A 26376-nucleotide genomic window follows, 5' to 3' on the forward strand; every position below is an offset into this window, starting at 1 on the left:
CGAGGTGAGCACCCCCAGGAGGAACCAGTTGAGGCTCAGCAGCGCCATGGCATTCGCGGTGAGCCCGTCCCTGCGCAGCGCGGCGCACCACCACGACACGATTCGCATGGACACGCGCACCACGGCGAAGAGCCCCGCCAGCAGCGGCAGGCACGGCGTGTGCCGCTGACCACGCCACGCCGCCCACCGCCACCAACATGCCTAGGCTTTGCGCAAGCGTCCTCGAGCCCGAGCTTCTCTGGCGGACGGCGGACAACAGCTTAGGACGGCGGATCCTGCGCGTACAGCGGCGTTGGGGTTTTCCATTAAGGAAAAACATTTCATTAAGGAAAGACATTTCAGCAAATTAAGTGGAAACCTAGTCACTGCACGGCTGCACCCCCATCTCATCTGTCTCAAATTGGAAGACGTCTGGGAGCAGCATCCTAATCCTTCCGCTTCGATCCGGGTGTCTGCCTCTTTTTCTCTTTTTTTTTTGGTTTTGATATCTCCAGTATGAACATCACCATGACTTGGTGCCCAGACTGTCCAGTCATCAAACTTAGAAAACTTAGAAAACTTCCAGTCATCCTAATCCCTACCCAGCTGCGCGTGACTCCACATACAAATGAGCCCTCGTTTAAATCTCCAGCGGATAGCTAGAGACCACACATGTAGAGGGACAACAAAATGGAGTAAGATAATCACAAACCATATTCCTACTATATCTAAGCATGATCATATATGCACAAGGAACATATTAAAAAGATTACAGATGTGATAAAAAATGGTAGAAATATGTGACTCGCAGATATTCACATAGGAAGTATGACAAATAAATCTTGTGCATGGATACAATCAAACCAGTCTTTAGCACAAGTTTGTCAAGACCCTAATGGTCTAGTGGGACCAGGAGATTGGATCTATATCCCATAAGAGGAATGCTTGGTATAAATAAGCCATTTTTGGTCTTGTCCCATGTTTGATCTGTGTTGCTGGTGCAGTCTAAATTTGATTGCGATTCATATGTTAGGATTGTGATCTTTTGTTCCTATGGACAGATCACTGTCAACTGGAAAACAGACCTATCTAAGATCACAATCCTGATAAACCTTCCTTTGGCAATTTTTTTAAAAAAAGTCTCAGATTGGAACACTGGAAGATGGGATGCAATCCACAACCAATTCAACCCTAGTGGCAAGACAAGCACAATCACAAGTATGCCCTCTTTCTTAGAAAAAGGAATGACAACAAAATGCATGCCGAGATTTGTGTATCCAAATCAAAGCAAATCATGAAAGACGTAAACAAAAATCATGTCTTAAATAGTTTGTACTAGCCCAAAAGAATATACTAACATAAATTTGAAATAAATATTGCATTGACACATAACAAAAAAAAAGGCTAATAACCTTGTGCTCACCAATGCAAAACGTGGTTCCTTTCGGCCCCAGAGAACTTATCTTTTTTATTTGCACAAGTGCCATGTATATACCATTACAATAGGAAGGAGACAGCTGTTGGTTCAGCATGATGTGCTACTAATACAGCAAGCAGTGAAGGCCATGCAATCACCCACTCTTTAAGCACTGTTTACAAATTCTGAAATAATGAAGTTTTTATGTAACGCCAAGGAAGTATTAGGTGGGCCTACTACCTCTTTTGCTGCAAAACAGTGCATTGATTTCAAACTTTCAAGGTAACCATCCATTTGCCATTTTGCCATGACGAAAGAAAGCATCCTGACACCATGTTTCTGTGAACCAATCACATTAGCAGGGTTGTGAGATTGAATCAGTGGGCCAATGTGAACTTAGGATAAATTAGACTAACCAAAAGTATGTGTTGGTATTACTTAGGAAATAATAGCCGTCATGTGTCAGGTATGGCTTTTTTAAACGAATATTCTAACAGGCATTTTTTAAAAAGAATACTGCCATGAATATAAGGTTAAACCTGAACCTTTGGCATAATCTGTTCAGCATGTTAGTTTACAAAAAGTAACTTTGGAAATGAGTATTAACTGATATGATAAAAAGAAGATACACTCTTTCAATCTGATACGCTCAACAAATATAACAAACATGAAAAACAATATGTATTACAGCTCAATTAGTTTGTAAGATTATCAAAATCAAGAATAACTAATTTGGTTATAAACACAAGATCAACAGGGGAAATCCTGCACTTGTGCCTTCCATTTTGTTATTCGGGATACCTTCATTGATACTATACCCAAACCAGTAGAAAGCAGAGCAGAATGTCAAACCAACAGAAATGAGCCAACATGGTTCTATCGGTTAAAAAATCAAACTCCTAGCCTATGGTCAATCTTTTGCTTTACATTTTCCATTATTCACCCACTTCGATAGATGGGCCTTACTAACAATGGCAAAATATATTGGTCTTCCTAAACTAAGCAATTTGAAGTAGCACTTTTTGCTTCAATTATAAAGCAACTTATCGTTTCATCTTTTATCTTTTTTGCCATTTTTATGAAAGAACATAGATGTGCAGGCACGCACAATTTGCCCACTAAAAAAATACGACAGCAATGTATCATAGTTGAATGTATTGCACGAGCCTTAGCATTACAGATTATCAAATGTGCAAAATGGTTACCACACCCATAAACCACCGAGTACCAAGGTGGATCACACGTAAACCAGATGCATCGTCACCATATGTAACCCTAAATCATAGAGAGTAAATGGAAAATAAGGACTCAGAATCGCAACAATAGGAAATGCGCCCAAATTCCTAGCAAAATAGGGGAAAAACCCTCAATTTCGCAGAATCCTCACCTTTGGATCACGGCGCGCGCACAGCCGTCTCGGAGGAGGAGCTCAACAAGGTCCTGGTGGTCCACGTTGCCTCGCGATTCAGAGTTCCAGCACCCCCACGCACCATCACCAAGCCCTAATGCAGGAACCGCGGCGGCGGCTGCCGCAACGGCACGAACCACAACCAATTCCGCACCAATAATTGGGAGGGGTTAGACGAACATCGCCGGCATTAGTGTTCGAGGAAGGGAAGGAGCGCGAGACGTACATGGTTGGGGGAGGCTACGGCCTCACGGTGAAGCGGGGGAGGTCGGCGAGATGCGGCGGAGGAGGAGCCGCGGCCGTGGAGAGTGGAGACGCCGCCCCGGCGGCGGCCATTCGGTTCGACCGCCTCGCGGGCTCTAGGGTTTGTGGCGTGGGAGAAGGTGAGGCAACCGCCATGGCGGCGCCCGGGAGAGAGGCGTGCGTGGTTGAAGGGAAGTCTCGTCGAAGAGAATGCAGCGCCGGAGGCAAGCTAGAGAGGCCGAGCCGGCCGTCGCGTGGGGCCCGGCCCGCCGGGTGGTTTGGTTCGATTGGCAGCCGCGGCGCGCCGCGTCTCTGCCTCTACGCACTAGTATCCTGTTCACGTGCCGTGTCCGTGTGCCACTAGCCCACTACTAGTCTAGTTCGTGTGCCGCTGGCTAGAACTTAGCGTGTTGGTGTGTCATCGCCCATCATTGACAAATAGTCCCACGGTGAGAATGGATTGTCGTTTACCATGTTTACTCTCCTTGATTAATCTTGGAGTTATTACCTACAAATGCAATTCAAATTCCATCTGAAAAAGATAACAATTGAACTCCAAATTCCAAAACTCAAAGCGATCAAACTAAGAATTATAGACGAATCCATATAGATTTACTGTTTAACTCTGATCAACATTAGTAGAGGAAAATGATAACTTGAATTTACCCTGCCTATGTTATGGTCTTTATCCTTCGTTTCATAAACAGCTCGAAGGCAACATTGAATTAAGATCCAATTCAACCGCCATTAGATGTCACCAAGACATCACAAAACCTACGGCCACATGAACATTAGATGACCTAGTACTGCTACTTAACCGACTCCTTTCTCTAATTTCTTAGACCTACTACTACTTGAGCCAAATTAGTAAATCTAACATGTCCAGTCCATCAGTTCGACACGTCCGGCCGGCCAACCACCTTCCATCTGCGAAGAAGAAATTACCGTGCAACTCATCAGCACAGCACAAGAGGGTAAACAAAAGGGAAGATGAGCAGTACTGGCAGTAAAAGGTAACTTCTGACTGACGTACACGCTTTCTTTGTTCACCACAGCTGCAGACCGCGTGGTGGGGGTGGACTGCTGGAACCGCCGCCGCCGGCTGTGCCAACGTCGTCGTCGTCGCCGTCCGTCTGCGGCCACAGCTGCAGCATCGTGCTCGCCGCCGACTTCTCGTTCACGTTCAGGAGGTACGCGAACGACGGCGACGGTGCCGGCGCCGGCTCCGCCATCTCCTCCTCCATCCCCTCCTCGCCCGTGGCAGCTGCATCATGGGGCCCGCTTCCGTTGATCTGAGACTAACGACGACGTCGCCGAGGAAAAGCGCACAAACACTTCATCAGCAATTAAAGAAAACGATGGATCACACATTCACACGCCTACCTTGAGCTGCAGTTCGTCCTTCAGGTTCATCAGCAGCTCATCCTGCCAGAGATTAACGACGAACGCGGTTAACAATTCAGAGCCACAGGCCCACAGCAAGCAGAGATTCAGAGTTTATTCAGAATTTCGTATCGCTAGGAAACTGCAGTACCTTTCTTGCACGGACTTTGCTGAGGGCCATCTCGAGCTGCCGCTCGAGCTCGTCGAGTTCATCCACTGGAGCAACAGACGACAGGTCTTCTCCCGTGTACGCCATCAGGTTGGCCTCGAGCTGCTGGTACTCCCGCCGCAGCCTGCCGATCTCCGCGATCATTTGCTGCTGCAGTGAAAGGATCGGACTGAAGTGATACTGAAGCAGAGGTGCAAGGAGCAGCAGTGCATTGGGTACGCACCTGATGATCGGTGCAGTGTGTCTCCTGGAGGAGTTGCGTGTTGTTGACGGCCTCGTACCGGCGAATCAGATCAGTCAAGCTTTTAACAAATGAATTGAAAGTTTAATTGAAACATGGTTAGTACATTGGAAGTTGGAACAAAACCATCCAAGCGTGTGCATGATAAATTGCGAAAAGTCTGAATTATATGTGCCAGTTGAATTATGCGAGATGCCTGCAACTGATCAGGAGATTGCTAGCTTCTAGCGTTCACCCATCATGCCATAGACTCATAGGTGGAATTCAACCTTGTCCATGATCAATTTGATTCTAGCTGATACTAATCAATGATTTCCACACTGGATGCAGACTAACTAGGACATCATGAATTCATCCAAAGCAAGTTGGAAAACCACAAATCAACTTATTTTGAATTGCTATGTGCATACCAAATCAAGACTTTAATTCATCCCCTCGCAGATAGTAGAGAGACTTCTTCGATCACCAGCATCAATCCAATCAACCCCAACTCGATTACCAAAACCACAGCGACATGGCAGCAAAATTGCTGAACAAGTGCAAGAGAAAAAAAGGAGGAGGTCAAGACAGCGAATTGACCAGACCTGGCCGGCGGGTCGGGGTACTCGAACAGCTTGCCGCGCTCGGAGAAGACGACGACGCCGACGTCGACGTCGCAGAGCACGGCGAGCTCGTGGGCCTTCTTGAGCAAGCCCTTGCGGCGCTTGGAGAAGGTCACCTGCCGGCTCACGCGGTTCTCGATCCTCTTCAGCTCCACTTTCCCGCGCCCCATTGCTCGCGAGCGGCCTGAACCCGATCACCCTGCCCATCAAAAACCCCAATCGATGGACCAAGTCAGACAGATTCCCTTCGCCTTTTGCTTTTCTAGACGAGATTGGCAAGAGAACGGGAGCACGGCAGCTTACAAAAGGAGAGCTCGAGAACGAAGGACGCCGGCGGCCAAGGGCTTCCTTGCAGGAGAAGGGTCCAGCGAGCCGAGAGGAGCTTAAGACTTCAAGCGAAACAGAGAGGGAGAGAGCAGAGAAGCGATAGGGGCTTTATATAGGCAGAGAGAGGTGCTTGTAGGTGCTGAACTGAAGAGGGCAATGCCAGGAAGTTAACTGAACGCACCTGGAGACTGGACCTGTTCGATTGGAAATGTGCGTCGCCGTCGCCGATCAAAAATCCATGACGAACCCTTTTGCAATCCTGAGATGCCGTGATTTATTTTCGAAATAATAATTCGTAACTTCACATTTGTTTTGTTAAACATTTAGCTTGTAAAATTATAAAATGTTTTGCTAATTAAAATAAAAAGTGTCACTATCGCAAGCCTCTTTCAAAAGGTACTCCTCCTCTTTACGAGATTAAAGTAGCACACGCTAGTCAAAAGTATAAGTAATAGGACCAAAGTTGTAGCTTACTTTTGTAGGGAAAGGGAGGTGCTTGGATGCCACGGCAGCAACCACCATCCTAGAAACTTCAAAGGCCACACACGTCCCATGACAACTTGACCGAGACTTCGGTGATCTCTTGACCCGCCCCACGTGCAAATGACCATAATACCCTTCCACTCATTTTGGTGACTTCCAACCCATGTGCGAATGCTCACACTATTGTATTTATTTCTCATTTTTCATAGAAGGAATGCCGAATGCGGAGAGGCACGCCGGCACAATGCATCGAACCATCCGTGCCATCCGGCCTTGGTTACCATCACGAAGTTTAGAGGACTAGGCCATGGAAAATTACTTGCTCGTCGTCAGTTCAGTGGTGCCCCCTCGACCGTGTGGACTGGCGCACTGTTTTTAACTGTTGACTGATAGTGCGTGTACATGCGGCCTTCGTGACCGGGAGATGAGAGTAGAAAACCCCAGCGACAAGCAACAACCGTTAACGGGAAGAATCGCCTACCCCTGCAGTCAAATTTGGGCGACGATGTGACACAGCAGGGCATCAGAGTAGTTACCGGTTGCATTCAGGCATGCTGTTAACGGCACTGAGATGCTCAAATGTGACCAAGGAGCACCCGACTTCTCGAGGAAAATCGGTGGTAATGACTGAATTGGTTTGGACTAAATAAGCAGAGGTCGCATCTACTTTGTCTCAGAACTTAGCTAGGCACAAATCTGAAAAAGAACTTTCCTTAAATCGAGAGGGCCTTTCAAGCAACGGGAAAACAAAAGGCAAAAGGATCAGCATGAACGACATAACCAAAGCACAGAAGCATTAACACCCAGCATTTCATATCAAAGGCCCCATGGAGGCAAACTTTTGGAATTGAAGGAAACGGTATGGTAACTTTAACCCACTAGTCTCTAATCATAATCCTTTCTACTGACAACACAGCAGCAACGAGACTACCATGATGCCGAATGCTACTTAGAATCACCAGTTTCAATTTGATAAGCGACGACATTAGTTAATAAACGAAACCACGACCTAAACCTGAATCAGGTGATAGCTTCAGGGCAACATTCTCAGCCACTTCCATGAAGAGGTTGCTGATCTTCAGGGGGCTGCTCCTGCTGTTCCTGGGGCTCCTGCCACAAATAGGTCACCGGGTGACCCTGCTGGGCACCATACACCATTCCTGCACCTGGCACCTGCTGCTGTGGCATGTAGTAGTATGGATATGCATCAGCTGGGGCTCCCATGGGTGGAAGCCCAGCCCTAGGAAGCCCAACTCCCTCCTCCTTCATCTCATCCCTGGGCACAATGTCAACCAAGAAGTCGTAAATGTCAGTCCTGGTGATGGCTGCTGCAATGTCATTCTTCTGCAAGGTCCGGCGCTTGTTCTCCTCAGTGTGCATCCATGACCTCAGTGTCAACTCCAGTATGAATATCTCGCATGCTTTCGCGAAGACCACTGGAGCTTCTGCAGAGATCATGCGGACATCCTCGTCGGCCTTCATGATCTTCTTTATCCTCGCAAGTGGCAAGGTGTGGTTCTTGAAGTCAGTAGTCTGTTCAATATCAGCCAGGCGCTCAGCCCAGAACTGCTGGAGTTGACGCTGCTGCTGCTGCTGGAGCTGTTGGTGGAATTGCTGGGCTTGCTGGTAGACAATCTGGTGTTGTGCACTCATTTGAGCAGGGTTGGCTGGGAATGGTTGCCCTGGTTGTAAACCAGCAGGCGGGACTGCAGAAGGAGCGGCTATGGTTGCTGCAGGCGGATAGGCTGGGGCAGGGTACTCTTGTGATCCACCAGCAGCAACACCCATTGCAGGCTGAGGCTGAGATGATGGTTCCATGTCAGCTCTTGCTTGTCCAAAATCCTATGATCTTTCCAGCACTGCAAAAGAGAATCAAATGGATTCATAACTTCAATTTAACTAGGGAAGTTTGAAGCAATCCTAAACTTATATGTTTTTTAGGACAAATTTCTGTACTGTTGATATAAGTAAAATAGGATTGTTTAACAGAAAAAAAAAAGAAAGGTTGTTTCATTGCACGAACCTGATTCTTTGGATACATGAACCCAACCTCCTACGATTCTATTTAAATTTATTTTTAACCTTGAATAAATTTCCTTGGTTCATATACAAACATAAGTAACAATGCTAACATAAATAATTATGCAAGTGAAAGTCTTCCAATCAAGCAATATAGCATAAATTAAACAGTATTAAAAATATGCATGAACATGGAAGTATGTATTAGGGTGTTAAAAACAAGAACTTGCAGTTCATGAATCTGAGGGTAACCAAGAACCTCAATGTTTTGTCAGATCTCAGAAAACAATAGAAGACAGCTCAGCAAACTTCATTGTCATTGAAGAACAACACCTTTTACTATTTTTCATCTTTCATCTTTATGCAATAACCTAATGTGAGCAACTTACTGATTATATATATCAAACAAAAATGCGCATGCATAACTTTTGAATAGTGAAAATGTGTCCACAACCCTACCCAACTGTTTGTGATTTTCCATCCAAACAAGCCCTCATTTAAATATCTCCAACAAATAGAGACCATGAATGGCGAGGGATGAAAAAATACAGTCGGATAGCGGCAAACCATATTCCTACTATATCAAAGCATGATAGTATACGAACAAGGTAATATTAGAAAAAAAAAATATGGATCTGAAAAAAATTGGTAGAAATATCTGACTCGTGTATAGTCATATAGAAAATATGATAAATTATAATTGTGGACGGATATAACCAAACATGGAGTCTTTAGCACAAGTTTGTCAAGACCCTAACTGTCTAGCAAATCCTGTTATCCATGTTGCTTGTGCAATCTAAATTTGATTGTGATTCAGATATTCGGATCGCGATCTTGTTCCTATGGTCAGATCACTGTCAAGTAAAAAACAGACCTGTCTAAGATTACAATCCTGATAAACCTTCCTTTGGCAGCTTTTTTTTTTAAAAAAAACAGATTGGAACACTGGAAGATGGGATGCAATCCACAAACCAGTTCAACCCTAGTGGCCAGACCAGCACAAGTATGCTCTCTTTCTTAGAAAGGGGGTGACAACAAAACGCCTGCTGAGATTTGTATCCAAATCAAAGAAAATTATGAATCGCATAACAAAAAAAATCAGATCTTCAATAGTTTGTACTAGACCAAATAGATGGCTAATAACCTTGTGTTCACCAATGCAAAAATCAATTCCTTGCAGCATTGGAGAACTTATATTTTCAATTTGCACAATTGTCATGTAATGAAAGCGCATATATACCGTTACAAAGAAAAGGACACAGCTGTTGGCTAAGCATGACATGCTTCTAATACAACAAGCAATGGAAGTCATGCAATCACCTTCTCTTTTTGCACTTTTTAGAGATTCTGAAATGATGACGTTTTTATGTAACGCCAAGGAAATATTAAATGGGGCCTACTACTCTTTTGTTGCAAAACGACGCATGATTCGTGGTTTCAAACTTTCAAGGTCGTCATCCCTTTGGCATTTTGTCATGACGAAAGAAAGAATCCCGACTCCAAGTTTCTATGAACCAACCACATTTGTCGGGTTGTGTGAGCTTGAAACAATTGGTCCAATGTAAGCTTAGGTATAAATTATAGTAACCAAAATTATGTCAGTTCAGGCGTCATGTGGGTACTGGGTATAGGATGTAGCTAACAATGGAAAGCCTCCCAAGTCCCAGATTGGGCTATTGGTAGTCGTAATTCCATTGGCAATTGTCCTCTTTGGCCTAGCCCTAGCCACCTTTAAGTGAAACAAAGGCAGCAAGAAATTGTGAGGTTGGACTGAGGATCTACAGGATCAGGGGATAGTTCATAGTTGTACCAATACAGATCTATGTAGCTCCTATAAACTGTTTTTACATGCTACTTCCATATAGGTCATTCGAGTTAATTCAATTATATAGATTTAAATTATCTTCAATGCTCATTTAGTTGCACTGTATATATCTAGGCTGACACATTCCAGATCTTGAATAGAATCAGCAATGCTCAGATCGATGATCCAATATGTTACATACTTCAATGCAGCTTGTTAAAGTTGATTTAGCCATTGATGCATAATTATTGCGAATGCATAGATTAGCCATATAACAATAAACACATAATGGCTACATCATATTGTATACATATTATAAATAGTATGACTCAAAATATACTAAAATAAATATAGTATAAATGAAGGACCATACATTCAATCGAATAATAATTATCTACGAACAAATGTGAAACTTTATAATATAACATAATGTGTCAAGAAGTTAATTGCAATCAACAGGTAGGTCGCATGTAAATTGTGATCATGGTTCTACAAATTGTTTTTGGCTAGAACTGTAGCCATATCTAGATACCGTGCCCAGGACCAATATTCCAGGCAGCCTAGGACCATAGAAGCTTTAAGAATATAAGGCTCACGAGGAGACCATGAAACCTTTCTGTACATCGAAACTTTTCTATGATTGATTTATGCAAATGACAGGACATATGAATGGAATTGCTCTAGACAGAACAGCTGAACGATATCATCAGAACCACACAGATAAGCACAAAACTGGGCACATCAAGTACATGCTTTTACCTAAAAGAAGATCGACACTATTTCCCAGAAATGGTACCGTACGTTCATGCAAACTTAGCTGTTGGCAAAGTTTGACAAGTGAAAGAAAAAACAGATCTAGAATGGTGCTATTAATTTTCTGACATTTTTTCGAAACCAAAGGAGAAACACTTCTTTAGAAGAGAATCTGACAACACAGTTTTCTTTTCGTTGTGCTCTTTGTATGTACGGCCGTGAACCTTTTGTGTCTCTGCCCGTTTGTAAGCCAAAAGATAGGCAAATTGTAGTTTGAGGTAGGTACCGGAAGATAAAACAGATTATCCAAGGCAGTAGCATGGAAGACAAGCGATTCAACTACGGAGAGGTCGAAATTCCTGATGATAAGGATTTAAACAAGATGATTCCCGCAACCTATTTTGACCACGGACTGAAGACGCACAGTTTTCAGAAGAACACTATTTTTAGTAGTCAATCCATCTCCAGACTAAATAAAACGTGCTTTTTGGTTGCAAATGTGGAAAGTAATATACGCACCAGTACAGCAACCGCAACAACAAAAAAAATATGCTAGAGCTACTCGCACCAACCAAAGAGCTTTGGAAACCAGATCGAGCAGGGCAAGAAGAAATTCCTAGCAGCTTCGCAGAGCTGAAATCTACCGCAGCACAGCAAGAGCGAAACTCTGGTGCGTTGTTTCGTCAGCCCAATTTTGCAGCGGGCAAAGCTTCACAGCGATCACGGTCCCCGAATCCCCAATTCCACACCGAGAACTCAAACGCGCCACGAAAATCCCCAAACATGACCAAGAAAACCCGGATCATAGAAATCAGGAAGAGAAATTTGGACACTTACTTGGAAGTCGGAGCAGCACGCGTCGGAAGCTCCTCCACGGCCGGGCAGGCGAGAGCGACGGGCCCCCGCTTGCGGTTGCGGCGCTGGATTGGGATGGCTGGGCTAGGGCACGGATTGGAGAATGGGGAGAGGAGAGGACGCCGCCTCCCAGCCTTCCCTCTCTCTCTACTCTACTCTCTCTCTGCCTGTCTCCTCGGTTCTTAAGAGCCTGCTTGGTTCGCTCGCAGCGACTAAGCTTGGTTTCGCTCGCAGCGACTATTCATCGCATATGCGAGGGGAATCATTTTATCGCCCGAAGGCCTTTGAATGCACTAGTACTGTCGGTCCAATAAAATTTATGATTGGCGTGTGATGGAATTTGCTTATACTATTTTCTACGGTGTACATGCAAGCAACAGCACTCAGTGCAGCACCACCATAACACATGCACTTTAGTACTATTCCGTCACTGTCGCTCGCCTCGCATGCTGCTCTGCGCATGCACGCGCTAACTCACATGCACATGCATTTTTCTTTTTTATCTTTCTTTATGTCTTTTTTTATTTATTTTCCAATATATTTCTTTTCTTCTTTTTTTATCTTTTGTTTTTCTTTTCCTTTTCACGTTTTTGCTATTTTCTTTTCTATTTTTCCTTTCTCTTCCTCCTTTTCTTTTATTCTTATCTTTCATTGTATTTTTGGTAATACTATTTATTTTCTCTATCTTACCCTTCTTTTTTTCTTCTCATCTTTTTTTCTTGTGCTTTTTCCTTTATTTTCGATTGCTACCGCATGTAGGTTAATTTCACACCATATTCAGTTTCTTTTTCTCATTCCTTTTTCTTTCTCTCTCTTGTTTCGTTTTAATTTTTATTAGTTTAATTCATGTTTTGTTTTTCTATTTTAATTTAGATTCTCTTCTACATATTCCTTCTTGTACGTAATTTATCTTTTTTTCTTATTGATTTTATTTTCCTTTCTACATTCCTTTATTTATTTGTACTCCTTCTCTTTCGTATTTTTATGACCATGTGTATATTTTTTTAGGACATAATTTCTTTAGCGGTACTTTCAAAATTATATTTTAAAGAAATTTACTGGATTATTTTGATTGCTTAGTATATTTTGTTGTTTCATACAAACATATTAGTTCGTAGTGTAAAATTATGTATTCACTTTATAGGCTCATTCCTTCACATAGCTGACTTATTTATTCGCCTTTTATAAATTGAATTGGTCAAGGATATAGACTCGTTCAATTATTGAATACTAACTTTTCTTTTTTTATTCTTTCCATAACAACTGGTTGGTCATGTATAAATATTTTATTTGCCTATCACGATATGAACTGGTCAACCATGTAGATTGGTGTGTTAAATTGCTTGTTCACTTTATAGACTGAACTAGTCAACCATGTAGATTCGTGGATTACAGTATTGTAATATGTCCATAATGCATTTGTTTTTAAGTGTACAAAATTTTATTCAGTGTGTTTATATAATTTATTTAATGTGTATAAATACTTGTTCTATGAGTTTCTACAATTTGTTCAAGGTATATAGATCTTTTGTTCTGTTAGTTCATATAATTTGTTCAATATATACCACTTATTTGTTATGTGAGTTCATATAATTTGTCCCAGATGTATTTATTTTTTATTCTGTGAGTTCATTTAATTTGTTTTATGAGTATAATTTTTTCCTTGAGTTCATATAATTTATTCTAGATATATGTATCTGGAAAATAAAATTTCCAACTTGATGCTCATATTCTACTATTTTGTCTTACAATATTTGGTTTTCTAGATTAAGTTATTTGATGATGTGGATTTATTTATTCATGATTGTTGACGCCAGATTTCGTCACTAGTAAAATCGGCGCCAAGAAGAGAGGGAATCGGAGAAGCACAGTTGGGAATCGGTCGAATGGTGCTACAGTGCGAGATCGGCCGATGATTTTTGTCTCACTTCGGGTCGAACGTGCCGGAGTCCTAATCAGTTGCCTTTTGCCGATAAGGAATCGGCCGATTAGGAGGATGGGTTAATTGGGCCTGTATGGGCTTGGAAAGGAATAAAAGGATGAGGTGGAGATCAGCCCATGAAGCGTAGAGTAACCAACCTAGCACGAATTGTGCTTGTAAATATTCGTTTTCTGTTTGAATTAGGGATAGAGTTCTAGTCGGTTAAGAAGTCATCTGTACGGGGCTATAAATAGCTACCTTTGTAAATCTGTAATCATCAACAAATCAATACAACCAACTACTTTTTCCTCGTACTTACTTTCAAGCAGGCGACTTCGTCATTACTTTTCTCTTTTTCACGAGTTCGTGCGGGTTGGCAGGGCTGCATCAGTTTGATCTCCGGCCGATTCTGTAAGTTCCGCTTATCGAGTAATATCTAAGCTTTAACTTCGGGCGTATCGCTATTGTTTCGTTTAGATTTATTCACTAGTTATCGATATCTGCTAGATTCATAGGTTTTACCTGTCTTTCTAGTTTTATCACCAGTTATCCAGCTAGGAATCGGTAGTTTCGGCTTCTTTCACGTTCTGCTTTTAAATTCATCTATTGCCGAGTAGATCTGTTCCTAGTGTTGTTATCTTAGCTTTGTGTCGATTATTCCGATAGTTTTCTGTCCACAAGGCTACAGTGATCGGCTGCCTTATAGCCGATTTCTTCATTTCGGCAGATCGGCCGATTCGCTGATAAGCTCTCTCGAGATCGGAAATATAGCCGATCGCGACTTCTGGATCTGACACGTATTCTTCCTTGCCAATCAACAGGTCAGATTGGCTGGCACGCCGCGCGAACCGCACCAGGGCAATCACCCGAACAGGAGTTAAGCAGATTCTCCCGGGTCGTGTGTCGGACGCTGGTAATTCGGTTGACCGATTTCTAGCACCACAACGATATTCAGTTTCTCCTTTTGTCCTATACAATCAAATGGTCGTGATGTTCAATCTTTCTGTTCGCATTGTACCATTTTTTGTTTGTAAAAAATAATAATTTGTTCGTGGTGTTCACGTATTTGTTCGCAGTAGTCAGAACTAATTAACCATATGTAAAAAAATATTTTTAAAAAAATATTACCAAATGGAGTCTTGTTTTGAAGATTTCATCGTAATAAACATAATGGTACAACTAAAATTTAATTTGGATGTTCGGTTTAGAAGTTATGACTTTTTTTTAGCTTTTGGATTTTCATGCATGTGGGTCGAGTCATCATTTTTATCTTTTCTGCATGCATGCATACTCTCTCCACGAACTCTTGCATGCATGCAACCTGTTTGAAACTTAAAAAACTAAAAATCTTACACCGAGCATCAAAATTAAATTCCGATTGCACCATTGGATTTCTGATAATAAAAGCTTTACAACAAGATCCCACGTGACTATATTTAGATGAACTTTTTTATTCACATTTTTTATTCAAGGTTGCATATTCTGTAAGGCATATACACGTGGAACAAATTATACAAACCCATGGAATAAAACAATCGTACACATCGAACAAAATATATGAACTCAAAGAATATGTTTAATTTTTTTGTTCGCAAAAAATAGTTATTTGTTCGTGGTGTTCAAGCATTTGTTCGCAGTATCATAACTAATAAATCCGTATCTAAAAAATATTTTTTTAAAAATATTCTCCAAACATAGTCAAGTGGGGCCTTGTTTTGAAGATCTTGTTATAAAAAATTTAATGGTACAATCGAAATTTGATTTGAAGGTCCGGTTCAAGAGTTATGACTTTTTTAGTTTCGAACCCTCTTGCATGTGGATGACATCACCAACTCTAGTGAGCTGTTACTCCACTTGATTATTTCACCCATGCAGCCCACCAATCAGGTTGTAGGCTAGCAACAGAAGGTGACAACAGCTGATATGTCACCTTCTGCAATGCATGACCACACCCTGGTTCGCTACCAATTTTTACTCAGCATGTCTAAAAATTGACTATTAATTGCTTCACAACAAGAAAAATTGGCATGCCAATGTTTATAGCCAAAATTATGGCAGGTTTCTAGAAACTTCTTAAAGCTCATGATAGAAAAAGGTATTGGTTGCCATACTTTGGCACCAAACCAAGTGAATACCTAAATTTTGTGCCCTAACTTTGGCATGCCTGGATTTTTGGCAAGTATTGATTTTGGCATGCTATGACCTTGGCTTGGCAAAAATTGGCACTAAGAGCTTGATTGGTTGGGTTCCAATTCTTACCAAGCCAAAATTAGGGCATGCCAAATTCAAGACTTGCCAAAATTAGGGCGTGCCAAAGTTAGGGTAATAAATTTTGGTATCCATTTGGTTTGGTACCAATACTTTTCACTTTTTAGTGACTTGCCTTAATTTTGGCTATAAATATTGGCATGTTAATTTTTGGTAATGAACCAATTGGTAGTTCTAGACATGCCACGATTTTAGTTGGGCAATCAGGCCCTACATTCTCAGCTCGCAGCCTATGGCAGCACCACCGGGCGCTCGCTGCCGGGTGCCGAGCCCCCTTCCCGGGTCCAGCTAGACCCGCTACCACTCCCGCCCGGTACGCGCCGCGGTCCCCTCTCTCATTCTTCCGCCGCCGCTCTCGGCTCGGCCTGGGCCCGGGGCCCATCCGCCCAGGTGGCCTTCTGGCCCACGTGTCGGCGGCGGCAAGCGGCATGGAAGGAAACGGGCGGTTCGTGACGATGATGAGGGATGAGGTGGGTTAGTTGGGAGAGGGTACCGCACGGCTGGGGTTAAGCATCGTACTCTGCTGCTGGTGGTGGCGGCATCGAAAGCTCCAATTATTGTCGCCTACGGAAAGGACAGGGGTTTTGATGGTTAAACTAGTGTCAGCGCCAGCGACAGCCTGACAGCTGCGTGTGTCTCCGTGTGTTCCGGTCTGGTCTCGCCGCGCACGCGTTGACTGCTAGATCCTCCCCTCCTCTCGTGGCTCTTTCTTTCTGCTGGATTTCTTGGTGATTCCTGCGCGGTAGATCTTGCTGAATTTTTTACCGGGCTGAGGATAGCATTTTGACAGTATAGTGCCACTAGAAATGGAATCCGCATCGGACGTTACGTACCTAACGCTGACGGCGGCACGGGCTGGGTGTTGGGAGGATAAGGACGGACGAGCTCCAAATGCTCCTCCGAGTAATCGAGCACATCGAGCCCGCGATGACGCAGGCCCCGTAACATGGCGAAACAGACTGCGTGTGCATGGCCTGCTTTTGCTGGCACTGACTGACCGAACGGTTGGTGATGCATCGTCTGGCCTCATGTACGTCCCTGCTGCCATTTATGGGTTTCAGTAAAAAAAAGGTGGCGACTTTTCGGTGAACAATGGTTGGGTGAGAAGTCAAAAGCTGTCTACCAGTACTCCAACCCTGTTACAGGAGCCGCGTAGGGATTTATGTGAAATAACTCAATTGCAACATATTTTTTTTTCCTGCACCGCAACCAGAGGGTTGAAGGAAAAGGGCGGACAGAGAGATACAGGCCGCACACACGTAGCTTTCCTTGTGCCTCCTGGTCGTGTACTGGTGTGGTGTGAATACGTTCATGTGAATACATATGCCAATGCCATACCACCAGGCAACTGTGTTCAACTGTAAGCTAGCGTGCGTCAGTAACCATGACAGTGGCACAGTGCATCCATGGTTTTTCCTCTTTCTTTTTTTTGGAGAACTGTATCCAAAGGGTTCGAGGGAAAAAACATAATAAACATATAAGTACATGAAAATGAGGGGAGCCACGTTCCTTATCCACTATCATTTAAGGGAAAAATGCTTGTAGATTTCATTTAAAAAAACAAAATTTGTGTTTACATCCTCTTAGGGTGCGTTTGGTTGCAAGGACAAAGTGGGACGGGATGGGACGATCCCACTTCGTCCCGTGTTTGGTTGGAAGACAGGCGGGACGAGGACATCCCTACGAGGGAATATACCCTCCAGATCTGGGATGATCCCATCCCACCAAAACGAGCGGACGGGAACATCACACTTCGTCCCCGTCACACTTCGTCACGGAGGGGCGGTTGGGGGCGGCGTTGTGCGGCGGAGCCCGAGGGGAGGGCGGAGGCGGCGCGGCGGCAAGGCCGCCACCGGAGCCGAGGGGAGGGTGGGGAGGGAAGGGGAGGTTGGGGGCGGCCGTCGGAGCCCGAGGGTCTTTTTGTGGGGGCGACGCTGCGCGGCCCGAGGGCAGGGATGGCAGCGCCGTGGAGCAGGGGGGGTAGCGGGGTGGAGTAGGGGGACGGTAGGGTAGCAGGGGTGGCGGCGTGGAGTAGGGGGCGGGGTGGAGTAGGGTGGTGGCGTGGAGCAGGGGGGTGGCGGGGTGGTGCAGGGGCAGCAGGGTAGCAGAGGAGGCCAGGCGGAGAAGAAGAGGGAAAAAAATAAAATAAATGTGTAGAGAATGACATGTGGGGTCAAAAATACTGTAGCTAACGGTGTCAAAAATTCCATCCATATTACACACCTCGACCTCTCCAACCAAACACAAGACGGGACCGTCCCATCCTATTTCAACCAAACACTAAACGGGACCGTCTCATCCCACAAAACTGGAATGGCACTGTCCCGTCCTACATTAGTTCCCATCCAAACACATACTTACTCTCTGTTCGTGTCAAGTACAAGGCCTTTTAAATATCACACAGGAGACAGATAGAATCATAGAAATTCCGTTCAGAGAAAATGGGTAGTATCAGCTAGGCCTAATGTGTGGTTAGTCCTGGTGGCGGCCCATTAAGCAGTGGGCCTTTTATGGTAACGACCACACTTCACAGCTCGCTAAAAAGTAAAGGAAAGGCCTTGGCCCAGTTTGCGGCATCAAAGCTTTCTCTCTGTCAGCGTCAATGTTTTTTTTTCTTTTCCCATTAAACCATGATGCTAGACAAATTCTTAAGCTCCAAGATCAGAATATCCGCGACAGAGTTATTATTACCGTCAGTATTACAAGCTCGTAGGCCGGGCAATAAGAAAATTTACACGAAGCGCATCTGAAAGCTATCAAATGCTTAAGCTCCAAGAACAGAATATCATAATTTCGAAAAAAAAGAACAGAATATCCGCCACAGTAGCATCTGTTCGGACTGGGATATTTGACATCTCAGCTTCCAACGCACCTTTTTTTTTTTGATAAAGTAGCTTCCAACGCAGCTTGGATACCCATCCGATTTTTCCTGCTCCCACCATGGCTGCATCCAGCATCTCCCATGTGATCTCGAGCACAAAATACCCATCCTCTAATAAGCAAGAACTCGGAGTCAGCGGTAGTAAGCCGCCTTATAAAAACGAAAGGAATGTAGAGCAGCGTGCAATAATTGCAAGCCAAAACATTCCAGGCGATTCAGCCTCCTCCACAGGAGGGGGCATTCCTTCTGTTTGCAGTTTCAGAACGTGCAAACAAATTTGCACCAAGTGCGCCAACACATGGAAAAAAAGATTAGCTAATTTTTTAAGACGATGCTAGCTGGTCTCAACAAGATAATGTCAAACACCGTGTCACTGCAATAAACAAGCTTAGCTAGTTTTTCTCAGCACCCATTAGACGCCGTCGCTGCTGCTACGAGGCTTCTCAAGAAGAAGTCAGCCCAAACAAGCCAAAAAAGAAAAGGGACGAAATTTGTAATCCACCGCTAGGTTTCAGTCAAGTGTGAGATTGCGACGTGTCTGAAATTCTGAATCTCCTGGTTCGTCGCCATTGCAGCAGAGCTAACAAACGACGACGCCGTCCATCCTCCAAAATCCAATGGACGACCGTGCTCGAGCCCCACTATATAAGTGGAAGCTTCACAAGCTTGGAAGCTGCAAGCTACTGTGCCTCCAGCTAGTCACACGGCACAGAGCAGATAAACTGCTATGCGAGGTGGAGCTGGAGCAGGATTCATGGCGCTGCTCTTGCTCGTGCAACTGGGCGCATTGGCGGTGGCGGCGGCGGCAGGCACCGACCGGGACGCGCTGCTGGCGTTCAAGGCCGCCGTGACCGACCCGTCCGGCAAGCTCCGGTCGTGGAACGACACGGCGCACTTCTGCCGGTGGCCGGGCGTGACCTGCGCCGCGGGGCGCGTCACGTCGCTGGACGTGTCCGGCCACGGCCTCACCGGGACGCTGTCCCCGGCCGTCGGCGACCTGGAGCGCCTCGAGGTCCTCAACCTCACCGACAACGGCGTCTCGGGAAGGATTCCGGCGAGCCTCGGCCGGCTCCAGCACCTCTCGTACCTCAGCCTCTGCGACAACAAGTTCGAGGGCGAGATACCCGACGCGCTCCGCAACTGCAGCGCCCTCGCCGTCGCGTTCCTCAACAACAACCACCTCATCGGCGGCGTCCCGGGGTGGCTCGACTCGCTGCGCAACCTCACCGTCCTCTGGCTCGGCCACAACGCGCTCTCCGGCCGCATCCCGCCGTCGCTCGGGAACATCACCTGGATCCGGGCGCTCCAGTTCGACCAGAACCTTCTCGAAGGCGGCATCCCCGAGGCCCTCTCGCGCCTCCCCGACCTCCGGGTCTTCACCGTCTACCAGAACCGCCTCACCGGCGAGATCCCGCCGGGCTTCTTCAACATGTCGTCGCTGCAAGAATTCTCCATCGCCAACAACGATTTTCACGGGCAGCTCCCCGCCGACGCCGGCGCGCGCTGGCCGGACCTCCGGTACCTCTTCCTCGGCGGGAACAACCTCAGCGGGCCGATCCCGGCGTCGCTCGCCATGGCGTCGAGCTTGCAGGCCCTCAGCCTCGCCAGCAACAGCTTCACCGGGCACGTGCCACCAGGGATCGGCAGGCTCACAGCCATGGAGTCGCTCGAGCTGTCCAACAACAAGCTCACAGCCAGCGACGCCGGCGGCTGGGAGTTCTTGGAGGGCTTAACCAACAGCAGCGGGCTTGTTGAAATCTACCTCGACGGCAACAATCTCGGCGGCGCGATGCCGGGCTCCGCCGCCCGCCTCTCGCCGGAGCTCCGGACGCTGAGCCTCGGCGGCAACCGCATATCCGGCGTGATACCTTCAGGCATCGGGAACCTAGTCGGGCTGCAAACCTTGGATCTCAGCTCGAATCTTCTCACCGGCATCATCCCGGAAGGCATTGGGAGGCTGAAGAATCTCCAGGAATTGCGACTGCAGGAGAACAAGCTAACCGGGCCGATGCCATCCTCCATTGGCTACCTCTCGCAGCTTCTAAGCCTTGACTTGAGCAGCAACTCGCTGAACGGATCGATCCCTTCCAGCATCGGCAACCTGCAGCGGCTCACACTGATTAACCTCTCCGGCAACAAGCTCACCGGCCGCGTCCCTCGGCAACTATTCCTCCTGCCGTCGTTGTCGTGGGCGATGGACCTGTCGGACAACCGACTCGACGGCCGGCTCCCCCACGAGGTGGGCCAGCTCGTGCAGCTCGCAATCATGGCGCTCTCCGGGAACCGCTTCTCTGGCGAGGTGCCCGCCGAGCTTGGGAGCTGCCAGAGCCTGGATTTCCTCGGTCTGGACAGGAATCTCTTCACCGGGAGCATCCCATCGTCTCTGAGCAGGTTGAAGGGGCTCAGGAAGCTGAACCTGACGAGCAACGAACTGACCGGAAGCATCCCGCCGGAGCTCAGCCAGATGACCGGACTCCAGGAGCTGTACCTGTCACGGAACGGCTTGTCCGGCGGCATTCCGGCAGGGTTGGAGAACGTGAGCTCCCTGATCGAGCTCGACGTGTCTCACAACCACCTCGAGGGCCGGGTCCCAACGCTCGGCGTGTTCGCGAACACGACCGGGTTTAAGATGACCGGCAACGGGGCGCTCTGCGGCGGCGCGGCGCCGCTCCGTCTGCCGCCTTGCCGGCGAACCAAGTCCACCCGGGTCGATCACCTGATCCTCAAGATCGCGTTGCCCATCGTTGGCTTTGCTCTCTGCTTCGCCATGCTATTCGCTCTGCTCCGGTGCCGCAGGATGAGGAGGAGGTCAAGGATTGCTTCAGACACCACGACTCGAAGCATGCTCAATGGCAACAATTATCCGAGGGTTTCTTACGCCGAACTGGCGAAAGCAACCGAAGACTTTTCCAATGGCAACCTCATCGGCGCCGGGAAGTACGGATCCGTGTACCAAGGGATCCTGCCACTGAAGACGAAGGGGAGCTTCGAGCTCCAGGATGTCGTGGTGGCGGTGAAGGTGTTCCATCTCCAGCAAATCGGTGCTTCCAAGACCTTCCTGTCGGAATGCGAGGCTCTGCGAAGGGTCAAGCACCGCAACCTGATCAGCATCGTCACCTGCTGCTCCAGCATCGACGCCGAGGGTAACGATTTCAGAGCTCTGGTGTTCGATTTCATGCCCAATTACAGCCTGGACAGGTGGCTGCACCCGAGCTTGCTTGACGTCACGGAAGGGCGTGTCCTGAGCATAATCCAGAGGTTCAACATCGCCGTGGACATCGCCGACGCTCTCAAGTACCTCCACAGCTGCTGTGAACCACCGATCATCCACTGCGATCTGAAGCCAGGGAACGTTCTCCTTGGTGAAGACATGACGGCCTGCATCGGCGACTTTGGCCTCGCCAAGCTGCTTCTTGATCCAGAAAGCCATGGATTTGAAAATACTGAAAGCACTATCGGCATCAGAGGCACAATTGGCTATGTCGCGCCAGGTAATGCCACAGTACTATTTCTAGTTCTTCTGCATTCACCATTGCATTTGCATGCCAATGTCACTTGTCTAAACTCTAAACTAGCACTCTTCTTTTGCACTGTTCAGAATACGGCACGTCAGGGAAGGTCTCGACCTATGGTGATGTATACAGCTTTGGGATTATGCTTCTTGAGATTTTTGTCGGGAAAGCGCCAACCAGCGATGCATTCAGAGATGGCCTGACGCTACCGGAGTTTGTAGGTGAGGCGTTCCCGGATAAGATAGAGCGGATTCTTGATCCGGCCCTGCTGCTGGACGAGGAATTATTCAGTGGGGTTGTGTCATCTTCATCGGAGGAAAGCGAATTGTGTGCAACAGTGTATGATTGCTTGGTTTCTGCCATAAGAATCGGGCTCAGCTGCTGTAGGAAAACGCCATGCCAAAGAATGGCGATGAGTGATGCAGCTGCAGAGCTTTGCTTGATCAGAGACGCTTGCGCTCGTGCATATGGTCAGTGAGACTCAGGGAATCCAAATTCAGAGCTATGGAAATGGTCAGATGGACAAGAAATGTGTTCTGTACTTCTCTGAATTAACCTTTACTGCATACTTGTGAGGTGGGGTTTATGTGTTCAGAACTCAATTTTTTCTCACAAAGTCCATCACCTTTACCCTTTTTTTGTAACACTGGCACGATAGGATTAGGATACCACTAACCTAATTTGGTATTTTGCTATGATTTTTCCTTTTTTACAACAGTGGCACAGTTACTGTTCTGCCTTGTATGTAGATAGTTAAAAGTACTGCAGACGAAATAATGGCACTAGCTTGGAAGGCTTATTTTTCTTTGGAAAGTTTTGACTTGCGACTATTGCGCAGGCTGACTGGATTCATTTGTTTAATTTATTTTCTTTTAATTGAAGATGGTTACGACTCGTGGGCAACTGGCAACGCGCAACGCAGGAGAAGTGAAACAAGACGATGGAGGGCCGCTTTTTAAGGAGCTGGCCAGATCCAAAGGCCAAATACTGCTTGGTGGGCCACTAATAATACTATGCTGCATATTCAGCCCACAATTACTTTGTTTTTTTTCTTTCCAAAGGACCTGCCATATCTTTTACTCAAGGCCAGAGGCTCTCCACGTCGCCATAAAAGGTTCCAGACGTCCGGCGAAGTGTGGATGGCGATTTTTCAAAAAACACCTCAAACTTTATTAAAATCAAACCAGCAGTCCAAAGACCTCAAATTTTTTAAAAAGCCCCGAACTTTGTCAAAGTCCGGCCTGCAGGCCCATGTTCCTGACAATTTTTCAAAACACACCCCAAACTTTGTCGAAATCAAACCATCAGTCTAAAGGCCTCATAGAATTTTTTCCAAAAAAACCCAAACTATCAAAATATTTAAAAAAATCCCGAACATCGTCGGAATCGAACCCACCATCCAAGGCCTCTCACACAATTTTTTTTTAAAAAACCCATACTTTGTCGGAATACAACCCACAGTCCACAGACCTCTCTCATGTAATTTTATAAGAAAACCCTCTACCTTTAATGAAATCACCTCGCCATCCAACCCACAAGTAATATAAATAAAGATGTAAAAAAATGATAGAGATGCAAAATGATAATTTATTAACTAATAAATTGACTGTCACTTTGCAAAATAGAAATGAAAACATAGAAAAATGATAGAGATACAAATTGATAATTTGTTAACTAATAAATCGAATATCACTTTGGCTTACTTGATGCACCCAGACACTTTGAAACATAGAAAAATGATAAAAATTATAAGTTAGCTTTCGTTGGCTTCGTTACAACCAAAGGTATCCGATAAAAAAATTAAATCTAGAAAAAAATAACATCTTGATACTTGAATTTATTACAAGATACTTTTCAAAGTTCAGTCTTTGATATTGCATACATATTGTGTGCTCCATTCAACCATAAAAATATAAATTCCAAACCAAATAGATCGCGCACTGTTCTAGTAATTATTGACAAGTAGAGGAGTATATACCACAACAAAAAAAAGTAGGTGTTAAGTCACACTATAAAAAAGATGTTCGAATTTCGCGAAAAGAAATATTAGGCATTTCAAACGTTGAGAGCTACAAGTTTTTTCTTCCCTCAACTGTTGACTTAGCTCACAGTTGACAAAAATTTAGATGGATTTTGTTTCTTTCATCGAGTTGTCAGCTCTTCTGCTTTCGGTTGCCAAAACAACCGCACAGCCAGCATTAGTAGAGAAAAGTCTAGAGGTACATGGGCCTGGCTGCTTTCAACTATGTTGGTGGTGGTGGTCTGCAGTGAAGCCCAACTAAATGGCGGCCTTTTAGGCCCAAATTGGATGTCCCGTTGACATCAACAGAAAGCCTGCTTTCCACGTTGGCAGGCCCAGCCCATTGGAGGAAAAATAGCTGCTGCTCCGCGAATCAATGCGGCCAGTTACTCTTTTTGCCTGCGCCTCGCCGTCGCCGCTGATCCCGATCGCAGATCCGCAGATGCACCCCCCGTCATCTCGTGGGGCAGGCGCTGCACTACGGCAGTCTGCTTGGATCCGAATAATCACGGTGGTGTCCGTGACTTGCAGTCAGCCCGCCCTCTGCAGCGGCCAGCAATAATTGTACTACTGGCACCAACCACTTCACTGGATGCAATCAAACCTTGCCAGCCTCGCCCCCATCTCGCAGCTTCCCTCCCTCATCTATGCCGCAGCCCATCACTGGACTCGACAGCTGTCTCTACTACTGTACTCCGTACTAGACTAACGGGTCACTGACAAGTAGTCAAGCAGCTGATCTGCCCCGTGGAGCACCCTGCCTGGTAAACTGACCATGTGTCCATGTTCTTGTTCTCCATGAATTAAATTTTCCTTCGCAGGATATAGTCTAGGTAATTTAGGAAGGCAGTGAACAAATAAATCTTAAGAAAATCAGGATTAGAAATTGTAGATGAACCTTAAAGCCATCTTGTTCACTGTAATCTTTAGAACATCTCCTCCTCTGACTCCCTCCCCCAACCAAAGTGAAAAAAGGTGTCAAGGATGCCTGCCGGGGGAACTCTTACAGCCACCACCACATCTCGTATAAACACAACCACCTGCTACAAGAGACAGTACAAAAACCACTGCACCTAACGAACTGATCGACTCTAGCTACCAGCTGCTAACGCGCCAATGGCAGGCTAATGAGCTAGCAGTACTTGCAGCACTAGCTACTAAACCGGCCGTGTTGGCGCCTCCGATCCGCTCTGGCCTCGTCTTCCTCTACTGCGGCCGCCGCGCCGGGGCGGCGAGCACGAACCGTGAGGCGAAGGAGTAGCCGCCGTCGCTGCCGTCCAGCGCGGTGCCGAAGTCGAAGTTGCGCGCGTAGCTGAGCGCGTCGTACTGGAGGCACCGCGCGGACGACGAAGACGACGCGGCGTGGCCGTGGCGCGCCCCGGCCGCCGTCGCCGTGCACACAAGCATCCGGCTCTGCCGCCGCAGCTTCCGCACAAGCCTCCCCAGGGCCAGCCCGCACCCGCGCCCCCCGCGGCACCCCGACGACGACGCCGACGGGCCCCTCGCGCTCGAAGCGGCAGCGCTGCCGGCCTCTGCCATCACGATCTCCTTGTTCCCGCTGAACCTTGGGTGGCTCCGATCCGGGCGGCGCGTTGGCTGGCGAAGGAAGCAGCGCGGTGGTCTTGGTGGAACGGAACGGAAAATGGAATGGGGTGGGTGGTGGCGTGACCGGGCGTGTGATTTTATAGGGAGCCGAGCTGCGGAGTTGGGGTGGTGCGAAACGGGGAGCGCGGGGTGGTTCGCGCGGTGACGGTGGGCATGCAGCGCGGTTTCCCGTTTGCGCCATGTGATCCGTGGATAAAAATACGAGTACGGCGAGCGTAGAGTAGGTGCGGTGCCTTGGCCTTTTTAGTATTCTATTTCAGGATAAAGTTACGGAAAAATGCCTTGAACCTTGAAGCCTTGCACTGAGGATAAGCTACGAACCACTCTACTCGACCTTTTGCCTCCAAAGGGGGGATGAGCTCATGATTAGGGCCGGGAGCAAGCGAGCGGCTCACTAGCTCGCCGGCAGAGGAGGATGCTTGAGCTCCAGGAATCAAGGAAGCTTGTGAGCTACTCCTGCTTCTACTGATTGAACAAAAAAAGAAG

At 46.5% G+C, this 26376-nt stretch overlaps 4 protein-coding genes across 4 annotated transcripts; 1 reads left to right on the plus strand and 3 right to left on the minus strand.

Annotated features, from left to right (window-relative positions):
* Positions 1 to 3962: 3962 nt before the first annotated feature.
* On the minus strand, positions 3963 to 5635 carry LOC117853337 (MADS-box transcription factor 30). Its single transcript, XM_072292963.1, has 5 exons — positions 5425 to 5635; positions 4823 to 4901; positions 4582 to 4779; positions 4431 to 4472; positions 3963 to 4339 (listed from the first exon to the last, which is right to left on the minus strand). The coding sequence occupies exons 1-5, from the start codon at positions 5610 to 5612 to the stop codon at positions 4094 to 4096; spliced, it is 753 nt and encodes a 250-aa protein (XP_072149064.1). The 5' UTR covers positions 5613 to 5635; the 3' UTR covers positions 3963 to 4093.
* A 1407-nt stretch (positions 5636 to 7042) lies between these two features.
* On the minus strand, positions 7043 to 11919 carry LOC117853814 (nuclear transcription factor Y subunit C-4). Its single transcript, XM_034736100.2, has 2 exons — positions 11666 to 11919; positions 7043 to 8111 (listed from the first exon to the last, which is right to left on the minus strand). Exon 2 carries the CDS (start codon positions 8068 to 8070, stop codon positions 7300 to 7302), a length of 771 nt encoding a protein of 256 aa, XP_034591991.1. The 5' UTR covers positions 8071 to 8111; positions 11666 to 11919; the 3' UTR covers positions 7043 to 7299.
* A 7351-nt stretch (positions 11920 to 19270) lies between these two features.
* Positions 19271 to 23078, plus strand: LOC117851930 (uncharacterized). The gene is made up of 2 exons (XM_034733840.2): positions 19271 to 22244; positions 22352 to 23078. Exons 1-2 carry the CDS (start codon positions 19481 to 19483, stop codon positions 22741 to 22743), a joined length of 3156 nt encoding a protein of 1051 aa, XP_034589731.1. The 5' UTR covers positions 19271 to 19480; the 3' UTR covers positions 22744 to 23078.
* Positions 23079 to 25178: 2100 nt separating this feature from the next.
* On the minus strand, positions 25179 to 26115 carry LOC117851902 (uncharacterized). Its single transcript, XM_034733816.2, has one exon. It carries the CDS (start codon positions 25822 to 25824, stop codon positions 25492 to 25494), a length of 333 nt encoding a protein of 110 aa, XP_034589707.1. The 5' UTR covers positions 25825 to 26115; the 3' UTR covers positions 25179 to 25491.
* Positions 26116 to 26376: the final 261 nt, after the last annotated feature.

Source organism: Setaria viridis, chromosome 4, assembly GCF_005286985.2.
Source record: "Setaria viridis chromosome 4, Setaria_viridis_v4.0, whole genome shotgun sequence".
In the NCBI taxonomy this organism is placed as follows: Eukaryota; Viridiplantae; Streptophyta; class Magnoliopsida; order Poales; family Poaceae; genus Setaria; species Setaria viridis.

Bases quoted from the DNA above. Each gene is read 5' to 3' on its own strand.
- LOC117853337 (XM_072292963.1), bottom strand. From the start codon at position 5,612: ATGGGGCGCGGGAAAGTGGAGCTGAAGAGGATCGAGAACCGCGTGAGC. The intron at 4,902-5,424 runs GTCTGGTCAATT...ATTTGTTAAAAG, and splicing joins TACCCCGACCCGCCGGCCAG to CTTGACTGATCTGATTCGCC. The intron at 4,340-4,430 runs GTAGGCGTGTGA...CGTTAGTCTCAG, and splicing joins AGGACGAACTGCAGCTCAAG to ATCAACGGAAGCGGGCCCCA.
- LOC117853814 (XM_034736100.2), bottom strand. From the start codon at position 8,070: ATGGAACCATCATCTCAGCCTCAGCCTGCAATGGGTGTTGCTGCTGGT.
- LOC117851930 (XM_034733840.2), top strand. From the start codon at position 19,481: ATGCGAGGTGGAGCTGGAGCAGGATTCATGGCGCTGCTCTTGCTCGTG. The intron at 22,245-22,351 runs GTAATGCCACAG...TGCACTGTTCAG, and splicing joins AATTGGCTATGTCGCGCCAG to AATACGGCACGTCAGGGAAG.
- LOC117851902 (XM_034733816.2), bottom strand. From the start codon at position 25,824: ATGGCAGAGGCCGGCAGCGCTGCCGCTTCGAGCGCGAGGGGCCCGTCG.